General features: G+C 34.8%; 5 protein-coding genes across 5 annotated transcripts; all 5 read left to right on the top strand.

The window, feature by feature from the left end:
* Positions 1-5,696: 5,696 nt before the first annotated feature.
* Positions 5,697-8,263, top strand: LOC103836756 (epoxide hydrolase A). The gene is made up of 3 exons (XM_009113048.3): positions 5,697-6,239; positions 7,486-7,724; positions 7,802-8,263. The coding sequence occupies exons 1-3, from the start codon at positions 5,775-5,777 to the stop codon at positions 8,046-8,048; spliced, it is 951 nt and encodes a 316-aa protein (XP_009111296.1). The 5' UTR covers positions 5,697-5,774; the 3' UTR covers positions 8,049-8,263.
* Positions 8,264-8,500: 237 nt separating this feature from the next.
* LOC103836757 (epoxide hydrolase A) lies at positions 8,501-12,880 on the top strand. Its single transcript, XM_009113049.3, has 3 exons — positions 8,501-10,134; positions 11,434-11,669; positions 11,760-12,880. The coding sequence occupies exons 1-3, from the start codon at positions 9,670-9,672 to the stop codon at positions 12,004-12,006; spliced, it is 948 nt and encodes a 315-aa protein (XP_009111297.1). The 5' UTR covers positions 8,501-9,669; the 3' UTR covers positions 12,007-12,880.
* A 183-nt stretch (positions 12,881-13,063) lies between these two features.
* LOC103836755 (exocyst complex component SEC15B) lies at positions 13,064-15,921 on the top strand. Its single transcript, XM_009113047.3, has one exon. The coding sequence runs from the start codon at positions 13,312-13,314 to the stop codon at positions 15,667-15,669; it is 2,358 nt and encodes a 785-aa protein (XP_009111295.1). The 5' UTR covers positions 13,064-13,311; the 3' UTR covers positions 15,670-15,921.
* LOC103836754 lies at positions 15,558-16,725 on the top strand. Its single transcript, XM_009113046.3, has 2 exons — positions 15,558-15,697; positions 16,090-16,725. Exon 2 carries the CDS (start codon positions 16,122-16,124, stop codon positions 16,572-16,574), a length of 453 nt encoding a protein of 150 aa, XP_009111294.1. The 5' UTR covers positions 15,558-15,697; positions 16,090-16,121; the 3' UTR covers positions 16,575-16,725.
* Positions 16,726-16,967: 242 nt separating this feature from the next.
* LOC103836824 lies at positions 16,968-18,659 on the top strand. The gene is made up of 2 exons (XM_033279195.1): positions 16,968-18,211; positions 18,296-18,659. Exons 1-2 carry the CDS (start codon positions 17,379-17,381, stop codon positions 18,642-18,644), a joined length of 1,182 nt encoding a protein of 393 aa, XP_033135086.1. The 5' UTR covers positions 16,968-17,378; the 3' UTR covers positions 18,645-18,659.
* The last annotated feature ends 360 nt before the right edge of the window (positions 18,660-19,019 follow it).

Here is a 19,019-nt window from a genome sequence, read left to right as displayed (position 1 = left end):
CGGCGAGGAAGGAAGTGTTTCGGGATAAACGCTTGAATGGTTATCAACTGAAATGGTTTGATCATGAAAGAGTTAGTATGAATATTAACAATAAAATTATAGATTAGATTAATTTAAATTTGTAAGAATACCTTTGAGTTTATGAAAAGCAATTCAATTCCCATGAATAAGTTTGGCTTTTGGAAGTTGCGGGTTTCCCAACAATGAATCCACCTAACAAAAAGTTTGTTGTTATAAAAAAATCTCATTCAATGTCGTTAAAGGTTTTTGGGACGGCAAGAGTTGATAGTGAAACCATTTTTTTGTAAGAATACCTTTGAGTTTATGAAAAGCAATTCAATTCCCATGAATAAGTTTGGCTTTTGGAAGTTGCGGGTTTCCCAACAATGAATCCACCTAACAAAAAGTTTGTTGTTATAAAAAAATCTCATTCAATGTCGTTAAAGGTTTTTGGGACGGCAAGAGTTGATAGTGAAACCATTTTTTTGCTCGAGTGCTTTGAAATTTTACTTAATAGTGTGAGGTTGATGTGGATGGAATAATGAGTTTTATAGGGACTTTCTTGATGTAAAATTATACATTTTTTTTTTGTTTAATGTGGTATTTCCATTTTTATATAATTTACTACCATTTAAAGATAGAAGTACATTTTAAGATAGATGCTTAAATCTTAATGTACTTTTTCCATTTTTTTAAATGTTTATTTCCATTTCTTATATTTTTATTTACGTAATATCTAAATTTTATATTTTTAAATAGATATTTAAATATTAATGCACTTTTTCCATTTTTTAAATTGTGTATTTACTTATATTATATATTTTACATTTTAAGATAGATGTTTAATGCTTGATGAACTTTTTCCATTTTTAAAAAAATAGTGTATTTACTTATTATTACATATATAATTCATATATTATATATTTACATTATTTACTTATTATTTATTTTCATGTATATGTATTTCCATTTCTTGTACTTTTAATTTACTTAATATCTATATTTTACATTTTTAGATAGATGTTTAAATCTTAATGTATGTTTTCCATTTTTTAAATTGTATATTTCCATTTGTTATACTTTCTATTTACGTAATATCTATATTTTAAATTTTAATATATATTTTTAAATCTTAATGTAATTTCCCATTTTTTAAATTTGGTATTCACTTATATTATATATTTACTTATTATTTATTTTTCTTTATATTGTGTATTTATATTTTTTATACTTTCTATTTACTAATAATTTTATATTTTAAGATTGATTTACATTTTAAGATAGATGTTTAAATACTAATGTATTTTTTCCATTTTTTTAAATTGTGTATTTCCTTTTCTAATACTTTCTATTTACTTAATATCTATATTTTACATTTTAAGATAGATGTTTAATATTTAATATACTCTTTTCATTTTTTAATAATTGTGCATTTACTTATTATTGTATATATAATTCGTATATTTATATATTTATAATATTTACTTATTATTTATTTTTCTATATATTGAGTATTTCTCTTTCTTATACTTTATATTTAGTTAATGTATATATTTTATATTTTAAGATAGATGTTTAAATCTTTACGTATTTTTCTATTTTTAATGTAAAACGGCAATGTTTAATAGAAGAACTTGGACAAATAGTCAAACATATTTATGTTTAATGTAGTATTTCCATTTTTATGTTGTATGTTTTACTTATATTTATTATTTTCAAAATTATATATAATGTTTTTTGTTTTTTTTTATAAAACGGTAATGTTACATTATGGAGATAAGTCAAACATATTTATGTTTAATGTAGTATTTCCATTTTTATGTTGTATGTTTTACTTATATTTATTATTTTCGAAATTATATATAATGTTTGTTGTTTTTTTTTTATAAAACGGTAATGTTACATTATGGAGATAAGCCGTCTTTTTTTTTTAAGTGAAAAATAGTAATCTTACATATGTTTAATGTAGTTTTTCCATTTTTTAATGCTGTATGTTTACATATTTTTTACAATTTTCGAAAATAATTAATATTAAAATGTAAAACTATATTTTATGCCACGTATCATCTTTCGGGATAAATTTTTTCCGCTGATGTGGACGCCCTATGGAGCCTCAAAAGCTCCCTTTTATTAGTAGAGAAGTCAAACATATTTATGTTTAATGTAGTATTTCCATTTTTATGTTGTATGTTTTACTTATAATTATTATTTTCGAAATTATATATAATGTTTTTTGTTTTTTTTTTTATAAAACGGTAATGTTACATTATGGAGATAAGCCGTCTTTTTTTTTAAGTGAAAAATAGTAATCTTACATATGTTTAATGTAGTTTTTCCATTTTTTAATGCTGTATGTTTACATATTTTTTACAATTTTTGAAAATAATTAATATTAAAATGTAAAACTATATTTTATGCCACGTGTCATCTTTCGGGATAATTTTTTTTCGCTGATGTGGACGCTTCCATTTTTTAATGCTGTATGTTTACATATTTTTTACAATTTTCGAAAATAATTAATATTAAAATGTAAAACTATATTTTATGCCACGTGTCATCTTTCGGGATAATTTTTTTCCGCTGATGTGGACGCCCTATGGAGCCTCAAAAGCTCCCTTTTATTAGTAGTTTTTACAATTTTCGAAAATAATTAATATTAAAATGTAAAACTATATTTTATGCCACGTATCATCTTTCGGGATAAATTTTTTCCGCTGATGTGGACGCCCTATGGAGCCTCAAAAGCTCCCTTTTATTAGTAGAGAAGTCAAACATATTTATGTTTAATGTAGTATTTCCATTTTTATGTTGTATGTTTTACTTATAATTATTATTTTCGAAATTATATATAATGTTTTTTGTTTTTTTTTTATAAAACGGTAATGTTACATTATGGAGATAAACCGTTTTTTTTTTTAAGTGAAAAATAGTAATCTTACATATGTTTAATGTAGTTTTTCCATTTTTTAATGCTGTATGTTTACATATTTTTTACAATTTTTGAAAATAATTAATATTAAAATGTAAAACTATATTTTATGCCACGTGTCATCTTTCGGGATAAATTTTTTCCGCTGATGTGGACGCTTCCAATATAATGTTTTTTGTTTTTTTTTTAATAAAACGGTAATGTTATATTATGGAGATAATCCGTCTTTTTTTTTAAGTGAAAAATAGTAATCTTACATATGTTTAATGTAGTTTTTCCATTTTTTAATGCTGTATGTTTACATATTTTTTACAATTTTTGAAAATAATTAATATTAAAATGTAAAACTATATTTTATGCCACGTGTCATCTTTCGGGATAAATTTTTTCCGCTGATGTGGACGCTTCCATTTTTTAATGCTGTATGTTTATATATTTTTTACAATTTTCGAAAATAATTAATATTAAAATGTAAAACTATATTTTATGCCACGTGTCATCTTTCGGGATAATTTTTTTCCGCTGATGTGGACGCCCTATGGAGCCTCAAAAGCTCCCTTTTATTAGTAGTTTTTACAATTTTCGAAAATAATTAATATTAAAATGTAAAACTATATTTTATGCCACGTATCATCTTTCGGGATAAATTTTTTCCGCTGATGTGGACGCCCTATGGAGCCTCAAAAGCTCCCTTTTATTAGTAGAGAAGTCAAACATATTTATGTTTAATGTAGTATTTCCATTTTTATGTTGTATGTTTTACTTATAATTATTATTTTCGAAATTATATATAATGTTTTTTGTTTTTTTTTTATAAAACGGTAATGTTACATTATGGAGATAAGCCGTCTTTTTTTTTTAAGTGAAAAATAGTAATCTTACATATGTTTAATGTAGTTTTTCCATTTTTAATGCTGTATGTTTACATATTTTTTACAATTTTTGAAAATAATTAATATTAAAATGTAAAACTATATTTTATGCCACGTGTCATCTTTCGGGATAAATTTTTTCCGCTGATGTGGACGCTTCCATTTTTAATGCTGTATGTTTACATATTTTTTACAATTTTCGAAAATAATTAATATTAAAATGTAAAACTATATTTTATGCCACGTGTCATCTTTCGGGATAATTTTTTCCGCTGATGTGGACGCCCTATAGAGCCTCAAGCGCCTCAAAAGCTCCCTTTTATTAGTAGAGAAGTCAAACATATTTATGTTTAATGTAGTATTTCCATTTTTATGTTGTATGTTTTACTTATAATTATTATTTTCGAAATTATATATAATGTTTTTTGTTTTTTTTTTATAAAACGGTAATGTTACATTATGGAGATAAGCCGTCTTTTTTTTAAGTGAAAATAGTAATCTTACATATGTTTAATGTAGTTTTTCCATTTTTAATGCTGTATGTTTACATATTTTTTACAATTTTTGAAAATAATTAATATTAAAATGTAAAACTATATTTTATGCCACGTGTCATCTTTCGGGATAAATTTTTTCCGCTGATGTGGACGCTTCCATTTTTAATGCTGTATGTTTACATATTTTTTACAATTTTCGAAAATAATTAATATTAAAATGTAAAACTATATTTTATGCCACGTGTCATCTTTCGGGATAATTTTTTTCCGCTGATGTGGACGCCCTATAGAGCATCAAGCGCCTCAAAAGCTCCCTTTTATTAGTAGAGAAGTCAAACATATTTATGTTTAATGTAGTATTTCCATTTTTATGTTGTATGTTTTACTTATAATTATTATTTTCGAAATTATATATAATGTTTTTTGTTTTTTTTTTATAAAACGGTAATGTTACATTATGGAGATAAGCCGTCTTTTTTTTTAAGTGAAAAATAGTAATCTTACATATGTTTAATGTAGTTTTTCCATTTTTAATGCTGTATGTTTACATATTTTTTACAATTTTTGAAAATAATTAATATTAAAATGTAAAACTATATTTTATGCCACGTGTCATCTTTCGGGATAAATTTTTTCCGCTGATGTGGACGCTTCCATTTTTAATGCTGTATGTTTACATATTTTTTACAATTTTCGAAAATAATTAATATTAAAATGTAAAACTATATTTTATGCCACGTGTCATCTTTCGGGATAATTTTTTTCCGCTGATGTGGACGCCCTATAGAGACTCAAAAGCTCCCTTTTATTAGTAGAGATTCTAAACTTTATTTTGGAGTAAAATCTTCTCTAGTCTCATTCAATATTTAATTTTAAAATGTAGTAATGACTAGGATTACTGCATTTATGGAATAATCTTACCCATTATTCTATTTTGGAATGAAACTTTTTTTAGTTATGAAATAGTCCTTTTAATCTTGAATATTTTTATTTCATACTCAAATAATATTTAAAATAATACAATAACATTAAAATAAATATAATACTTCACAAAATGTTACTTACATAAAAGATGCATAAACTAATAAAAATCAAAACTAAACATAAATAATTTATAATATAATATAATATAATACAAATAAGTGATTTAATAATTCTATAAACTATTTTTGGAATCGGTGAACTATCGTTCAAACGGAATAACTGAATTTGTTTATCTTGTGGGCCAACATTTCGATTAAAAATTGAAATAATACATTGGAGATAGCTTAACAACTTATTCGACCATACTATTGACATTTCTTTGTAAAGAGGAGAAAACTATTGTAATGGGCCTATAACTGCATTAGAGATAAGACTATAGGTCTCATTGGTCACAATTGTTTATTTCCATTGTCAGCCATTAAAAAATAAATGAAATTTCAATGTTGTTCATAAGCACCGCACCACTTGAGAGTGATAGAACTGAGAGAAACAATGGAGAAGATCGAGCACACGACGATCTCCACCAACGGCATCAACCTCCACGTGGCTTCAATCGGTTCAGGTCCAGCGATCCTCTTCCTCCACGGCTTCCCCGATCTCTGGTACTCTTGGCGCCGCCAGCTCCTCTCTCTCGCCGACTTAGGCTACCGCGCGATCGCCCCCGATCTCCGAGGATACGGCGATTCCGACTCTCCCCCGTCTCATGAATCGTACACCGTGCTCCACGTCGTCGGAGACCTCGTCGGGTTGCTGGACTCGCTCGGCGTTGACCGGGTGTTCCTCGTGGGGCACGACTGGGGAGCGATCGTCGCGTGGTGGATGTGTATGATCAGGCCTGATCGAGTCAAGGCGCTGGTGAACACGAGCGTAGTGTTTAATCCGAGGAATCCTTCTGTGAAGCCTGTTGATGCGTTTAAGGCCTTGTTTGGTGAGGATTACTATATCTGCAGGTTTCAGGTGAGGCTTGGGAATCAATGTATCTGAGATATTATAACAATAGTTTTGTGGTTATTACTGTTGAAGATAAGATTAGGCTAAAGAGTGGTATGAACTTGTTACTTCATTGGTTGTTCATCGAAAGCAGATTACTTTAGCTGAGTGCTTGTTTGGTGTTTAGTAGTGATTACGTCTTTTGACACGGCAATGAGGAATGTTGTTTGGATCTTATGACCTGTCACCTACCTATACAAAGTAGTTGAGCTTATGATATGCAAGTTGCAATTTTTGTGATTTTAAAATGGCAATACTAGTCAAATAGAAAGTCAAAGTCATTTACTTTATTTGGGGTGATATGTGTTTGAGTGTAAGATTAGGCTAACGAGTGGTAGGTACTGTGAATGTGTTTGACATTGGAAACTGTTACTTCATGGACATTCTTCTTGATTGCACGCATTGGTTAATCATCAAAACCAGACCACTTTAGCTAATGGTGTTTAGTTGTGTTAAGTTAGTAGTGGTTCTCCAGGCTTAATAGTGATTACTTCTTTTGACATGGCAATTAGGAATGTTGGTTGGTTGGATCTATCTATGTAAACTGGGACCTATTACCTACCTATGCAAAGCTCAAAGTAGTTGAGATTGCAATTTTTTTTAATTAAAAAATGGCAGTAGAAGTCAAATAGAATGTCAAAGTCATTTACTTTATTTATTTATGTGGTTGCTTGTAAGAGTGGTGGGTACTGTGAATGTGTTGACACTGGAAACTGTTACTTCATGGGACCTTCTTACTCCTTGCCCACAATGGTTAATCATCAAAGGCAAATTGTTTATAGGTAATTGCTTATGTGAAGTTAGTAGTGATTCTCCAGGTTTAATATAGCAATTACGTTCTGTCATGGCAATGGGGAACCTTGATGCTGCTTGACTAGTTTTGAACCAATGCGACAATGTGTACTGAAATGGAACTTACTCAACAAACCACACACCATTTATTTCTCTGGGATCTATGGAAACTGGGACCTATCATCACCTACCTATACAACGCTCAAAGTAGCTTAGCATATCTGCATATGATATGCAATTTGCAATTTTTATAGTTTGAAATGGCAGTAGTAGTCAAATAGAAAGTCAAAGTCGTTTGTTTTATTTGGGTATATTGTTGCTGTGAGTAAATGCAAGTTTGATTAGTCTTGTTGTTTCCGTTTGCTTAAGTGGGTCTCTATACTAGATTACTAATGATTCAGAGTGTTTTTTTTTGTCTCAGGAGCCTGGAGAGATTGAGGAAGACTTTGCTCAAGTTGATACGAAGAAGTTAATAAACAGATTCTTCACATCGCGTAATCCACGCCCACCTTGCATTCCCAAATCACTTGGTTTCAGAGGTTTACCTGATCCACCTGCGTTGCCTGCTTGGCTCACTGAGGAAGACGTCAGTTTCTATGCAGAAAAATTTAGCCAAAAAGGCTTCACTGGTGGACTAAACTACTATCGCGCCATGAACCTGTAAGTCTTTCATTTCAACATCATCATTATGATGTCTCCTCGTGGTTGATCTGGTCTTATCCTCCTCTAACTTGTAGAAGCTGGGAACTAACGGCTCCATGGGCCGGTCTACAGATCAAGGTCCCTGTGAAATTCATTGTGGGTGATCTAGACATTACATACAACATCCCTGGAACAAAGGAATACATACATGAAGGTGGTTTGAAGAAACATGTTCCATTTCTACAAGAAGTGGTGGTAATGGAAGGTGTTGGTCACTTCCTTCAGCAAGAGAAGCCCGACGAAGTCACTGACCATATCTATAGCTTCTTCAGTAAATTCTGAACCTGCGAAATCAAGTTCTCAGAGGCGCTTTCTTACTTGGTGCGAGCCTCCACTTGTAATGGATTTGAAATGAAAGGATAATGTGTATTTACTTGTTTAATAATTCGAAATTTATAAGAAAGTTCCAAGTATAGCAGAAATCTGGTAAGACATTATACTTGTGAATAAGTAAGAAAATCTATTATCTTTTGTATTATTATGATTGGAGGAGATTATATATGTGCTTTGACTCCAAATATATTTTCTAGAACAAAAATAAATTACGGACACAATATTTGTTACGCTTACAGAAAAAATACAAAATTCCTAAAAATGTATGTTAAGTAGATCATTTTGTTAAATTATTTTTGATGTGGAAATCTTTTAGTCCAATGATTTAATTGATAGGTTATTAATATTTTTATACCAGAAAATCGGAGATTCGAATCCTATAAAATGCAAATTATGCAGGTTACCAAGAAGAAAATTTAAAAGAGATCATCTATACTACAATTTTTGTTTTGTCAAAACAATTTATGTTGACTAAAATGGAATCTAATATGGTTCGGGCAACTTGAGTTTATCATTTGTGTTTGATTAGTGAAGTGTCTGCGTGTTTGATAAAATAAGTTAGTTCAATATTTAAATACTAGTTTTCTCCACTAAAATATTCATCATCTTAAAATATTCGAATTTGCATATATAAATATATATACACGTTTAAATTAAAAATGTAAATTGGATTGGAATCCAGATCTGGATTTAAATATCAAGATAATGTAGCGGGTCTTGGAATCCTTAGCTGTTATAACAAAATTATAGGTTTTATTGGTCAAAATTGTTTATAACCAGATTATAGCTGTTAATCCCTAGATGTTAGAGCCAGATTATATATTTTATTAAACAGCACATGAACAACATTATATGTTGACTAAAAATGGCTTTGGTAACATAATTTGCTACTCCCTTTGAATTTAAAAGATTGATGTCGTATGATTTGCACACATGTTAATAACATTAAATATATATTTTAAATGATTAGTTTTGTTAGTTGTATTTGTTTCATGATCTAAAATTCTATTACTCATATTTCAGATTTTAATTTATGTTTTAGTTTCGAATAAAATGCATAATTAGAAGTAGAATACCATTTTTTTACACAAATAAAAAATTAAATCATCAATTATTTGTATACGCAATTATTGGTATACGGAATGAGTATTTGTTTAGATTAAAGAAATGTGAGTTTTTCTTTTACAAAAATGAAAGTGAGTTCACTATTTAAATGTCAGTTTCCACTATTAAAATATCCATGAATATTTAAATTTGAATCTGTAAACATGTAGTATATATTAAAATTACAAATAAAATTTTTTTTTTTTGATTCGATCAATCTTGGATTCCAAATAATTTATCCCTAATTTGATCTGGATCTGAATATCAAGATTTTGGATTGGATCGGGTCTTGGACTCCGAAAAATAATTTCATTCATAGCTAGCCAGACTGTAGGTTTCATTGGTCACAATTGTTTATTTAAGACTATAGGTTTCATTGGTCACAATTGTTTATAAATAAAACAATATAAATATGAATGCAATACGAACGTTGAGAAGCAAGTGAGTGAGAGAGAAAGAAGAAACAATGGAGAAGATCGAGCACACGACGGTTTCCACCAATGGCATCAACATGCACGTAGCTTCAATAGGTTCAGGTCCAGTCGTCCTATTCCTCCACGGCTTCCCCGATCTCTGGTACTCATGGCGCCACCAGCTTCTCTCTTTCGCCGACTTAGGTTACCGCGCAATCGCTCCTGATCTCCGAGGTTACGGCGATTCCGACTCGCCGCCGTCTCATGAATCGTACACCCTACTCCATATCGTCGGAGACCTCGTCGGTTTGCTGGACTCGCTCGGCGTTGACCAGGTTTTCCTAGTTGGCCATGACTGGGGAGCCATCATCGCGTGGTGGATGTGTATGATCCGGCCTGATCGAGTCAAGGCGCTGGTGAACATGAGCGTTGAGTTTCATCCGAGGAATCCTTCTGTGAAAACTGTTGATGCGTTTAAGGCTTTGTTCGGCGAGGATTACTACATCTGCAGGTTCCAGGTGAGACTTGAATCGAAACTTTCCATGTCTTTTAGGGTTTTTATCTGACTTATGACGCAAGTCTTTTGTTTATTACTGGTGAAGATAAGATTAGGCTAACGAGTGGTAGGTAGTGGAAAATGTTACTTCATGGACATTTTTCTTCATTGCCCACATTGGTTAACCATCAAAAGCAAAATACTTTAGCTGATTGCTTTGTTTGGTGTTTAGTGGTGATTACTTCGTTTGGCATGGCAGTGAGGAATGTTGTTTGGATCTATGTATCTGGGACCTATCACCTACCTGGCCCTGCGGATTTGAACCGAACCAAACACACCTAACCGAAATTTTGGTTTTCGGTTCACTTTAGGTTTGGTTCAGAAAGCTTTTGAAAATATTTTGGTTTTCAATTCGGTTCGGTTTTTGATGAGTTTGGTTTAAAAAAAAAACAAAATTAACCAAAATTATTAAATCGAATTAATCAAACTAACCAAAAAATCGAAACTATCCAAGTTTTTTAAAAAAGTTAAATACTAAAAACTAACCAAAACCCCAAAATCTGTTATTTCAAGGAAAATATAAAACTGGAATTAACCAAAAACCAAACCAAACTGAGTTTTTTTGGTTTACTTTGGCAGGAGTGTAGCTGAACTAAACTAACCGAAACCAAAAATATCCGACCTGAATAAACCAAATAAGCCGAAACAGCAAGCCTACACCAACCTATACAAAGCTCAAAGTAGTTGAGCTATGATAAGAAAGCTGTAATTTTATAATATAAAATAGTAATCAAATAAAAAGTCAAAATCATTTACTTTATTTGGGTATGTGGTTGCTTAAGACTAGGCTAACGAGTGATAGCTAGTGTGAAAAAGTTGGGACTGGAAACTGTTGCGCATCGACCTTCTTCTTCATTGTCCACTTTGGTTAATCATCGAAGGCAAAAGAATTTAGCTGATTTCTTGTTTGGTGTTTAGTTGTTTTAGATCAGTTGTGATTCTTTACGTTTAATAACAATTACTTCTTTTATGGCAATGAGGAATGTTATTTGGATATATGTAATCTGCGACCTACTATCACTTATTACCTACCTATACAAAGCTCAAAGTAGCTGACCATATGATATGCAATTTGCAATATTTATGATTTAAAAATGGCAATATTAAGTATATAAAAGACTTTCAAAAGTCATTTACTCTATTTAGTTATATGGTTGTTTGCTATGAGTAAAAATGCAAGTTTGATTAGTCTTGTTGTTTCCATTTGCTTATTTGGGTATCTGTATATAATGAATCAGAGTGTTTCTTTTCTTTATTCCAGGAGCCTGGAGATATTGAGGAAGACTTTGCTCAAGTTGATACGAAGAAGTTAGTAAATGGTTTTTTCACTTCGCATAACACACGCCCACCTTGCATTCCAAAGTCAGTTTTCAGATATTTACCTGATCCACCTGCTTTACCTGGTTGGTTCACCGAGCAAGACGTCTGTTTCTATGCAGACAAGTTTAGCCAAAAAGGCTTCACTGGTGGATTAAACTACTATCGCGCCATGAACTTGTAAGTCTTTTATGAATATATATCTAGCCTCCAGTTACTCAACACATCATTATGATAACTCCTCGTGGTCTTATCTTTCTAAACGTGTAGAAGCTGGGAATTAACGGCTCCGTGGGATGGTCTACAGATCAAGGTCCCTGTGAAGTACATTACGGGTGATCTTGACCCTACATACCACATCCCCGGAACAAAGGAATACATACATGAAGGTGGTTTGAAGAAACATGTTCCATTTCTACAAGAAGTGGTGGTGATGGAAGGTGTTGGTCATTTCCTTCAGCAAGAGAAGCCCAAGGAAATCACTGATCATATCTATGGTTTCTTTAAGAAATTCTGAACCGGCGAAATCAAGTTCGGCTGAGCTTCCTCAAAGGCAATTTCTTGGTGTGAGCTTCTACTTGCAATGGGATTTGAAATGAAAGGATAATGTGTGTATTTTTTTACTTGTTTAAATAAGACATTCCCTTCTCTCCTCAAGATATTTGAGAGAGCTTTCTCAAAAAAAAGAAAAAAAAACTGAGCGAGAGAAGTTCATCTCTTTTTTATTTTAATTCAAAATTTATCTGAATAATAATCAATTCCGACTTGTTCGGATCTTGTCTTCCGTTCAGTCAATCGGACAATACAGTTTTCAGTTAATCTGAATCTGTTTTTGTTAATCCTTTGGCTTCTCTCTCCTTCTATTTCAGATGAAATGTGATTTATATTATACAAGCATCGTAAAAGAGATAGTAGCCGGTTTACATTTTTTTTTATTGTATTGAAACCAATTGTAAGCATTTGGGTTTTGAGCATAATTGACAACAAATGTCATTTGTATTTTATAGTTAAAGGATTATTATTTGATGTTATAGAATTATACGTATAAATTAAAGTATTATATTTACACACATTTTATTTATTTTAAATTAAATACGGTGTTTTATTTTTGATATGAAATTATTAGTTTTTATCTTTTATGATTTTTTATTTTCCAGTATTTAAAATTATTGGTTATAATATGATTAGTTATTTAATTATTGTTTTTAAGATACAATATTATCAAATAATTAGCCAAACATAAGCTAACGAATAATTAAAATATTTTAGGAATACAAAATCATAAATAATATTACTCTATTTCATAATATAAGATGTTAGGGTTATAAATTATAATTATAAATATTAAAAACTTAGTTTTTATATAAAAATATAAAAAATAAAAAAATAATTCAACCGATAATAAAAATTATAAAATGTAATTATTTAAATAGTTTTTTAAAAAAATTAAAGTTAATTTAGAAATATCAAACACTAAGAAAAACATTCAGAAACATAGTATAATATGAAATGAAAGGAGTATACTGGAATGAAAATTTTGAAAAGTAAAAAGCTAATATTCACCCGAAAATATTAAAAACACAATAATAAGCGTGTGATATCAGTATGTCACGCACCTATTATGCGTAAACTCCCAGACAAATATTCACCCGAAAGTCAGAGAAACCACTCTCCTCTTGAAAAGACGAAAACACCCTCACCTTCTTAGTCGCACCGCTTCTACAGCGATACCCTTTTAGTCAAACAACATTCTTCTCCTCCTCCTCCACCTCCTCCTCCCTCTTCTTCGCTGGAACGCTTCACCTAAAACTCCCAAAACACAATGCAATCACCAAAACCGCGGCGTAAAGCGGGCCCCACAACAAACGGACTCGACTCCGCGGAGAAGCTCGACGAGCTCCTGATATCCTCCGCGATCTGCAACGGCGAGGACTTAGGCCCGTTCGTCCGCAAAACCTTCGGCACAGGCAAGCCGGAGACGCTCCTCCACCACCTCAAGCTCTTCTCCCGATCCAAAGAGTCCGAGATCGAGGAGGTCTGCAAAGCTCACTACCAGGACTTCATCCACGCCGTCGACGACCTCAAGTCCCTCCTCTCCGACGTCGAATCTCTCAAATCGGCCCTCTCGGACTCCAACTCCAAGCTCCAATCCGTCGCGGCTCCGCTTCTATCGTCCCTAGACTCGCTCGTCGAGGCCGGGACTGTATCCAAGAACGTCGATCTGGCGATCGGAGCGGTTAAACACTGCGTCCGCGTGGCGGAGATCGCGTCGCGAGCGAATCGGCATCTCCAGGGAGGGAGGTTCTACATGGCGCTAAAGTGCGTGGAGCTGATCGAGAGCGAGCTGTTGGAGAAGACGCCGTCATCGACGTTGAAGCGGATGATTGAGAAGAGGATCCCTGAGATTCGAGGGTACGTGAAGAGGAGAGTGAGTAAGGAGCTTGGGGACTGGTTGGTTGAGATTCGTGTGGTGTGTAGGAACTTAGGTCAGTTAGCTATAGGCGAAGCTTCCTCCTCGCGGCAGCGTGAGGAGGAGGTTAGGATTAAACAGAAGGAAGCTGAGTGCGTCTATACGTTGAACGAAGAAGATATTGATGGTGACGAGTATGAGTCTAGTGATGATGATGATGCCTTTGATTTGACTCCGCTCTATAGAGCTTACCACATTCATCAAACACTCTCACTTGAAGACGGTTTTAAGCAGTATTATTTCGATAACAGAGAGCTTCAGCTCAAGTCTGACTCACAGGTTTCTTCAATGACTCCGTTTCTCGAGTCCCACCAGACGTTTTTCGCGCAGATCGCGGGGTTCTTCATAGTGGAGGATCGAGTTTTGAGGACCGGAGGAGGGTTGATTTCGAAGGTGGAAGTCGAGTTTCTGTGGGATCTTGCGGTTACGAATATGTGCGCTGTCTTGGAGGATCAGTTCTCTAGGATGCAGACGGCTAATCATTTGTTGTTGATTAAGGATTACGTTAGCTTGTTAGGTGTGAGTCTGCGTAGGTATGGGTACACTGTTGACCCGCTTCTCGAAGTGTTGAGCAAGCATAGGGATAAGTATCATGAGCTGTTGTTGTCTGATTGTCGGAAGCAGATGGCGGAAGCTTTGTCTGCGGATAAGTTTGAGCAGATGTTGATGAAGAAGGAGTATGAGTATTCCATGAATGTTCTATCTTTCCAGCTTCAGACATCGGATATTGTACCGGCTTTCCCTTACATTGCGCCGTTCTCGACCACGGTCCCGGATTGTTGTCGGATCGTTCGGTCTTTTATCGAGGATTCGGTTAGTTTCATGTCTCACGGAGGCCAGCTTGATTTCTACGATGTGGTGAAGAAGTATCTAGATAGGCTTCTAGGGGAAGTCCTCGACGAGGCTCTGTTGAAGCTGATTAGCTCATCGGTTCACGTGGTTTCTCAGGCGATGCAGGTTGCCGCAAACATGGCCGTGTTCGAGCGCGCTTGCGATTTCTTCTTCCGACACGCCGCTCAGCTCTCTGGAGTTCCGTTGAGGATGGCGGAGAGAGGGAGGAGGCATTTCCCTTTAACCAAATCGCAAAACGCCGCGGAGGAGACGCTCTCGGGTTTGCTTAAGAAGAAGATAGATGGGTTCATGATACTGGTCGAGAATGTGAACTGGACAAGCGACGATGTTCCTCAGGGCGGGAACGAGTACATGAACGAAGTGATAATCTACTTGGAGACTCTGGTCTCCACAGCGCAGCAGATTCTGCCTGCTAAAGTCTTGAGAAGGGTTTTGCGCGATGTACTCGCCCACATCTCCGAGAGAATCGTTGGAACGTTGTGTGGGGATCTAGTGAAGAGACTGAGCATGGCTGCAATCAAAGGACTTGACGTGGATATTCAGTTGCTGGACTCTTTTACAGAGCAGTTAACTTCACTGCTCACGGAGAAAGAGGCTAACGAGATGAAAACGGCTTTTGTGGAGATTAGACAGATGATTAACTTGCTTCTGAGTAGTCACCCTGAGAAGTTTCTTAACCCTGTGATCAGAGAGAGAAGCTACCACGCTTTGGATAACAGGAAAGTTGCGACGGTGTCTGAGAAGTTGAGAGATCCATCAGATAGTATTTTTGGGACGTTTGGAGCAAGAGGGTCGAGGCAAAACCCAAAGAACAAATCGTTAGACACGTTGATAAAGAGATTGAAAGATGTGAGCTAGTGATGATTTGAGCACAGACACACAAAGAGTAAGTAAGATTGTTCCATCTCCTCTGTATTGATAATTATTGTAATCTGCTTTATATTTTTGTTGATGATTCGTTGGTCTCTGAGTACAAGGCAAGAAAGAAAAAAAAACAATTTCGGTTTATTCGGTGGTCCATTATATGGTTTTGCATTTTTTAGTTTGATTTTTGTTTTCAAGAATTAAAAAAAAAAACATTTTCAATGGAATGTGAAGTTGGTAGTTGGTGCATTTTCTTCATGTCAATTAAGTTTTGGTTTGATTCATATGAACACGTGAACCTTCGCGATTAAATCTCTACCGTCCATGTATTGCATGTTTACTTCCTCGGACATTGACACTGTTATTACACGAACACCTAACAACTGTTTTCGTAATAAAACACTACACAACTAGACACGAATCATATCAACAGAGTGAAGCAAGCGATGTCGTTAAACACAATCCTCACTTGGAGCCTCGTGTTCTTTCTTTTCCTCACCGTCTCCGACCAAAAGCCCACCGCTTACGACGCAGTCAAAAGCTACAATCTACCACCCGGAATCCTCCCAAAAGGCGTCGTTGACTACGAGCTCAACCCCAAAACCGGCGATTTCAAAGTCTACTTCAACGGCACGTGTGATTTCTCAATCCAATCGTACCAGCTCAAGTACAAATCAACTATCTCCGGGGTTATATCAGCCGGCCAAGTCAAGAATCTGAAAGGCGTTAGCGTTAAGGTGCTTTTTTTCTGGGTCAATATTGTTGAGGTGTCTCTTGACGGCGGCGATCTTGATTTCTCAGTCGGGATTGCGTCGGCGAGTTTCCCGGCGGTTGATTTTGAGGAGAGTCCTCAGTGTGGCTGTGGGTTTGATTGTAATGGGCTTTTATTTTCTTCTTGAATCTATTAGGCCTTTATGTTGTACCGAATAAAAAGGCCTTTTGTTTTTAGTATGAGCCAGAGAGATGATTAAGTTTATTTAAGGGAAAATTCCTGAAAAATACCCAGACTAATTTTGCTTTGCTAAATAAATATACGAACTTTTTAAGCTTCCCAAAAAATACACAGACTAATTATGGTTGTTCTAAAAATACATGAACTATTGAATTTTGGAGGTTTCACACCTCGATTTTGACGGTGTTAAACTCTGATTAACAGAAAATTAAGAAGTTGTTAGTGAGTTAACTGAACACGTGCCTAATCAGTGAAAGCTCGGTTAACTCCTACCCTCCTAAAATCCCCAAATCGAAAGAAGAACAAACCCTAATTCCATTTAGTCCCAAATCGAATTTGTTCTAGATTCTCTTCTTCTCTAAACCTCGTTCTTCTTCTTCATGCCGCTTTGAAGTCTTGGTTTTCCATATTCTATAAGAGACGAAAAAGATGAGGTAATTTCTCTTCGATTTCATAATCCGAGTTTGTGTTTTTCTTCTTCTTCTTCTTCATGTTCTGAGTTTCTAAATCCTAATCTTCGGTTTGATTGTAGTGATCTAGGGTTATAGAAACGCAGAGGGAACAATTCGCCAAACTGTGGGACTATGAGAGGGAGCTTCAGCGTTCAAATGATAATACCACGACTGAGATTGTGACTATTCCTCGTGAAGATGGTAGGTTTGTCTTTGATAGATTCTACATCTGTTTTGAGAATCTGAGGACCACATGGAAGCGTTGTTGTCGGCCTATTATTGGTCTTGATGGAGCGTTTATGAAATGGGAGTTAAAGGGTGAGATTCTTGCAGCTGTTGGACGGGACGCGAATAATAGGATTTATCCTATAGCTTGGGCAATAGTTAGAGTTGAAGATAATGCCTCATGGGCTTGGTTTGTTGATAAGTTGAAGTCTGATTTGGATTTGGGTTTAGGAAATGGATTCACTATCATATCCGACAAGCAGAAAGGTTTGATTAATGCTGTTGCAGACCTCCTTCCGGCCGCAGAGCATAGACATTGTGCTAGACACATTTTTGCAAATTGGAAGAAGGTCTATGGAGCGTCAGAGTATGAAGATTATTTCTGGGCAATTGCGTACAGCTTCACTAAAGGTGATTATCAGTTCAATTTGCACGCCTTAGAAGTGTTCGATGCAAAGGCACACGAGGACTTACTGAAAACAGAACCGAAGACATGGTGTAGAGCGTTTTTCAGTACACATGCACGATGCGAGGATGTGTGTAACAACCTCTCCGAAAGTTACAACAGAACAATCAGAGAAGCTCGTAAGTTGCCATTGATTAACATGCTCGAGGAGATTAGGAGGCTTGCAATGAAGCGTAACTCTCGAAGGCGTGACAAAACAAGTGGTTGTTCAACTCCATTTCCACCGAACATCATGGAGATCTTTGAGCAAAACCGCAAAGCAAGTGACCACTGCACAGTGATCAAAAGTAGTGAAAGCTTATATGAAGTCAGTGAGTTCGATTGTAGCTACGAAGTATGTCTTCCATATAAGCATTGTGCTTGTAATCGATGGGACATCACGGGGATACCCTGCCAACATGCTATCTATGTCATAAATGAGCATAACAAGGAGCCTGAAGAGTGAGTGCCTTGACTTCTCAAATCATAGTATTTTTTTAGTGTTATATATGCTCTAACTCTGTCTCTCTTGTGTGTACTTTGTAGCTATGTTGATCCTTACTATCTGACAACAAGGTGGCAAGAAACCTACGAAAACAACATAAAACCTGTCAACGGAGAGAGACTGTGGGAGAAGACATTCAAAGATCCTATACAAATCCCTGACAAAAGAAAAATGCCAGGACGTCCAAAAAATTATGATAGGATCAAGGAGGCACATGAGTCCAAGACAAACCCGACGAAGGCCACGAGAGAAGGTAGACGCATGACATGTAGCAACTGTAAGCAAACTGGTCATAACTGTGGAACTTGTACTCGACAAGCTGTTCCTGATGTTCCGAAAGGCAAAAGAGGACGACCAAAAAAGACACCAACTCCGGTAAGTAACAAGTAGATTGATGATATATTCTTTGATGAGCTGTTCCTGACTTGTATATATGTGACTTGTCTTAATAAGGATGATCCGTGGAGCATTCAAAATGCACCGAAGAGGAGGAGGAATGCTCAAAGCCAGTCAACACCAAACCCGGTTAGCACACAACCTTGTATTGATCCACAACCTTCAACTGCTCCACAGCCTTCAAATGCTCCAAATATTAGAGGACGTGGTCGTCCCCGCGGAAGAGGGAGAGGGCGTGGTCGAGCTCGTGGAAGTGAGCGTGAGCCTCATACTCCAAGAGAGTCTGGTTGCTATATTGCTCCCTTCTCTGGTCGTGTGTTTGATGTATGGGGGCCTGCTCCACAAGGTTCTCAAGACCAACCACCTCAA

The sequence above is a fragment of the Brassica rapa genome, chromosome A09 (genome assembly GCF_000309985.2).
Source record: "Brassica rapa cultivar Chiifu-401-42 chromosome A09, CAAS_Brap_v3.01, whole genome shotgun sequence".
NCBI lineage: Eukaryota > Viridiplantae > Streptophyta > Magnoliopsida > Brassicales > Brassicaceae > Brassica > Brassica rapa.
Note: the sequence above shows the minus strand (reverse complement) of the source record. Positions and strands in the feature narration are given on the sequence as shown.

Coding starts and splice junctions, on each gene's coding strand:
- LOC103836756 (XM_009113048.3), top strand. CDS start 5,775: ATGGAGAAGATCGAGCACACGACGATCTCCACCAACGGCATCAACCTC. Junction 6,240..7,485: donor ACTATATCTGCAGGTTTCAG/GTGAGGCTTGGG, acceptor TTTTTGTCTCAG/GAGCCTGGAGAGATTGAGGA. Junction 7,725..7,801: donor TACTATCGCGCCATGAACCT/GTAAGTCTTTCA, acceptor TCTAACTTGTAG/AAGCTGGGAACTAACGGCTC.
- LOC103836757 (XM_009113049.3), top strand. CDS start 9,670: ATGGAGAAGATCGAGCACACGACGGTTTCCACCAATGGCATCAACATG. Junction 10,135..11,433: donor ACTACATCTGCAGGTTCCAG/GTGAGACTTGAA, acceptor TCTTTATTCCAG/GAGCCTGGAGATATTGAGGA. Junction 11,670..11,759: donor TACTATCGCGCCATGAACTT/GTAAGTCTTTTA, acceptor CTAAACGTGTAG/AAGCTGGGAATTAACGGCTC.
- LOC103836755 (XM_009113047.3), top strand. CDS start 13,312: ATGCAATCACCAAAACCGCGGCGTAAAGCGGGCCCCACAACAAACGGA.
- LOC103836754 (XM_009113046.3), top strand. CDS start 16,122: ATGTCGTTAAACACAATCCTCACTTGGAGCCTCGTGTTCTTTCTTTTC.
- LOC103836824 (XM_033279195.1), top strand. CDS start 17,379: ATGAAATGGGAGTTAAAGGGTGAGATTCTTGCAGCTGTTGGACGGGAC. Junction 18,212..18,295: donor CATAACAAGGAGCCTGAAGA/GTGAGTGCCTTG, acceptor TGTACTTTGTAG/CTATGTTGATCCTTACTATC.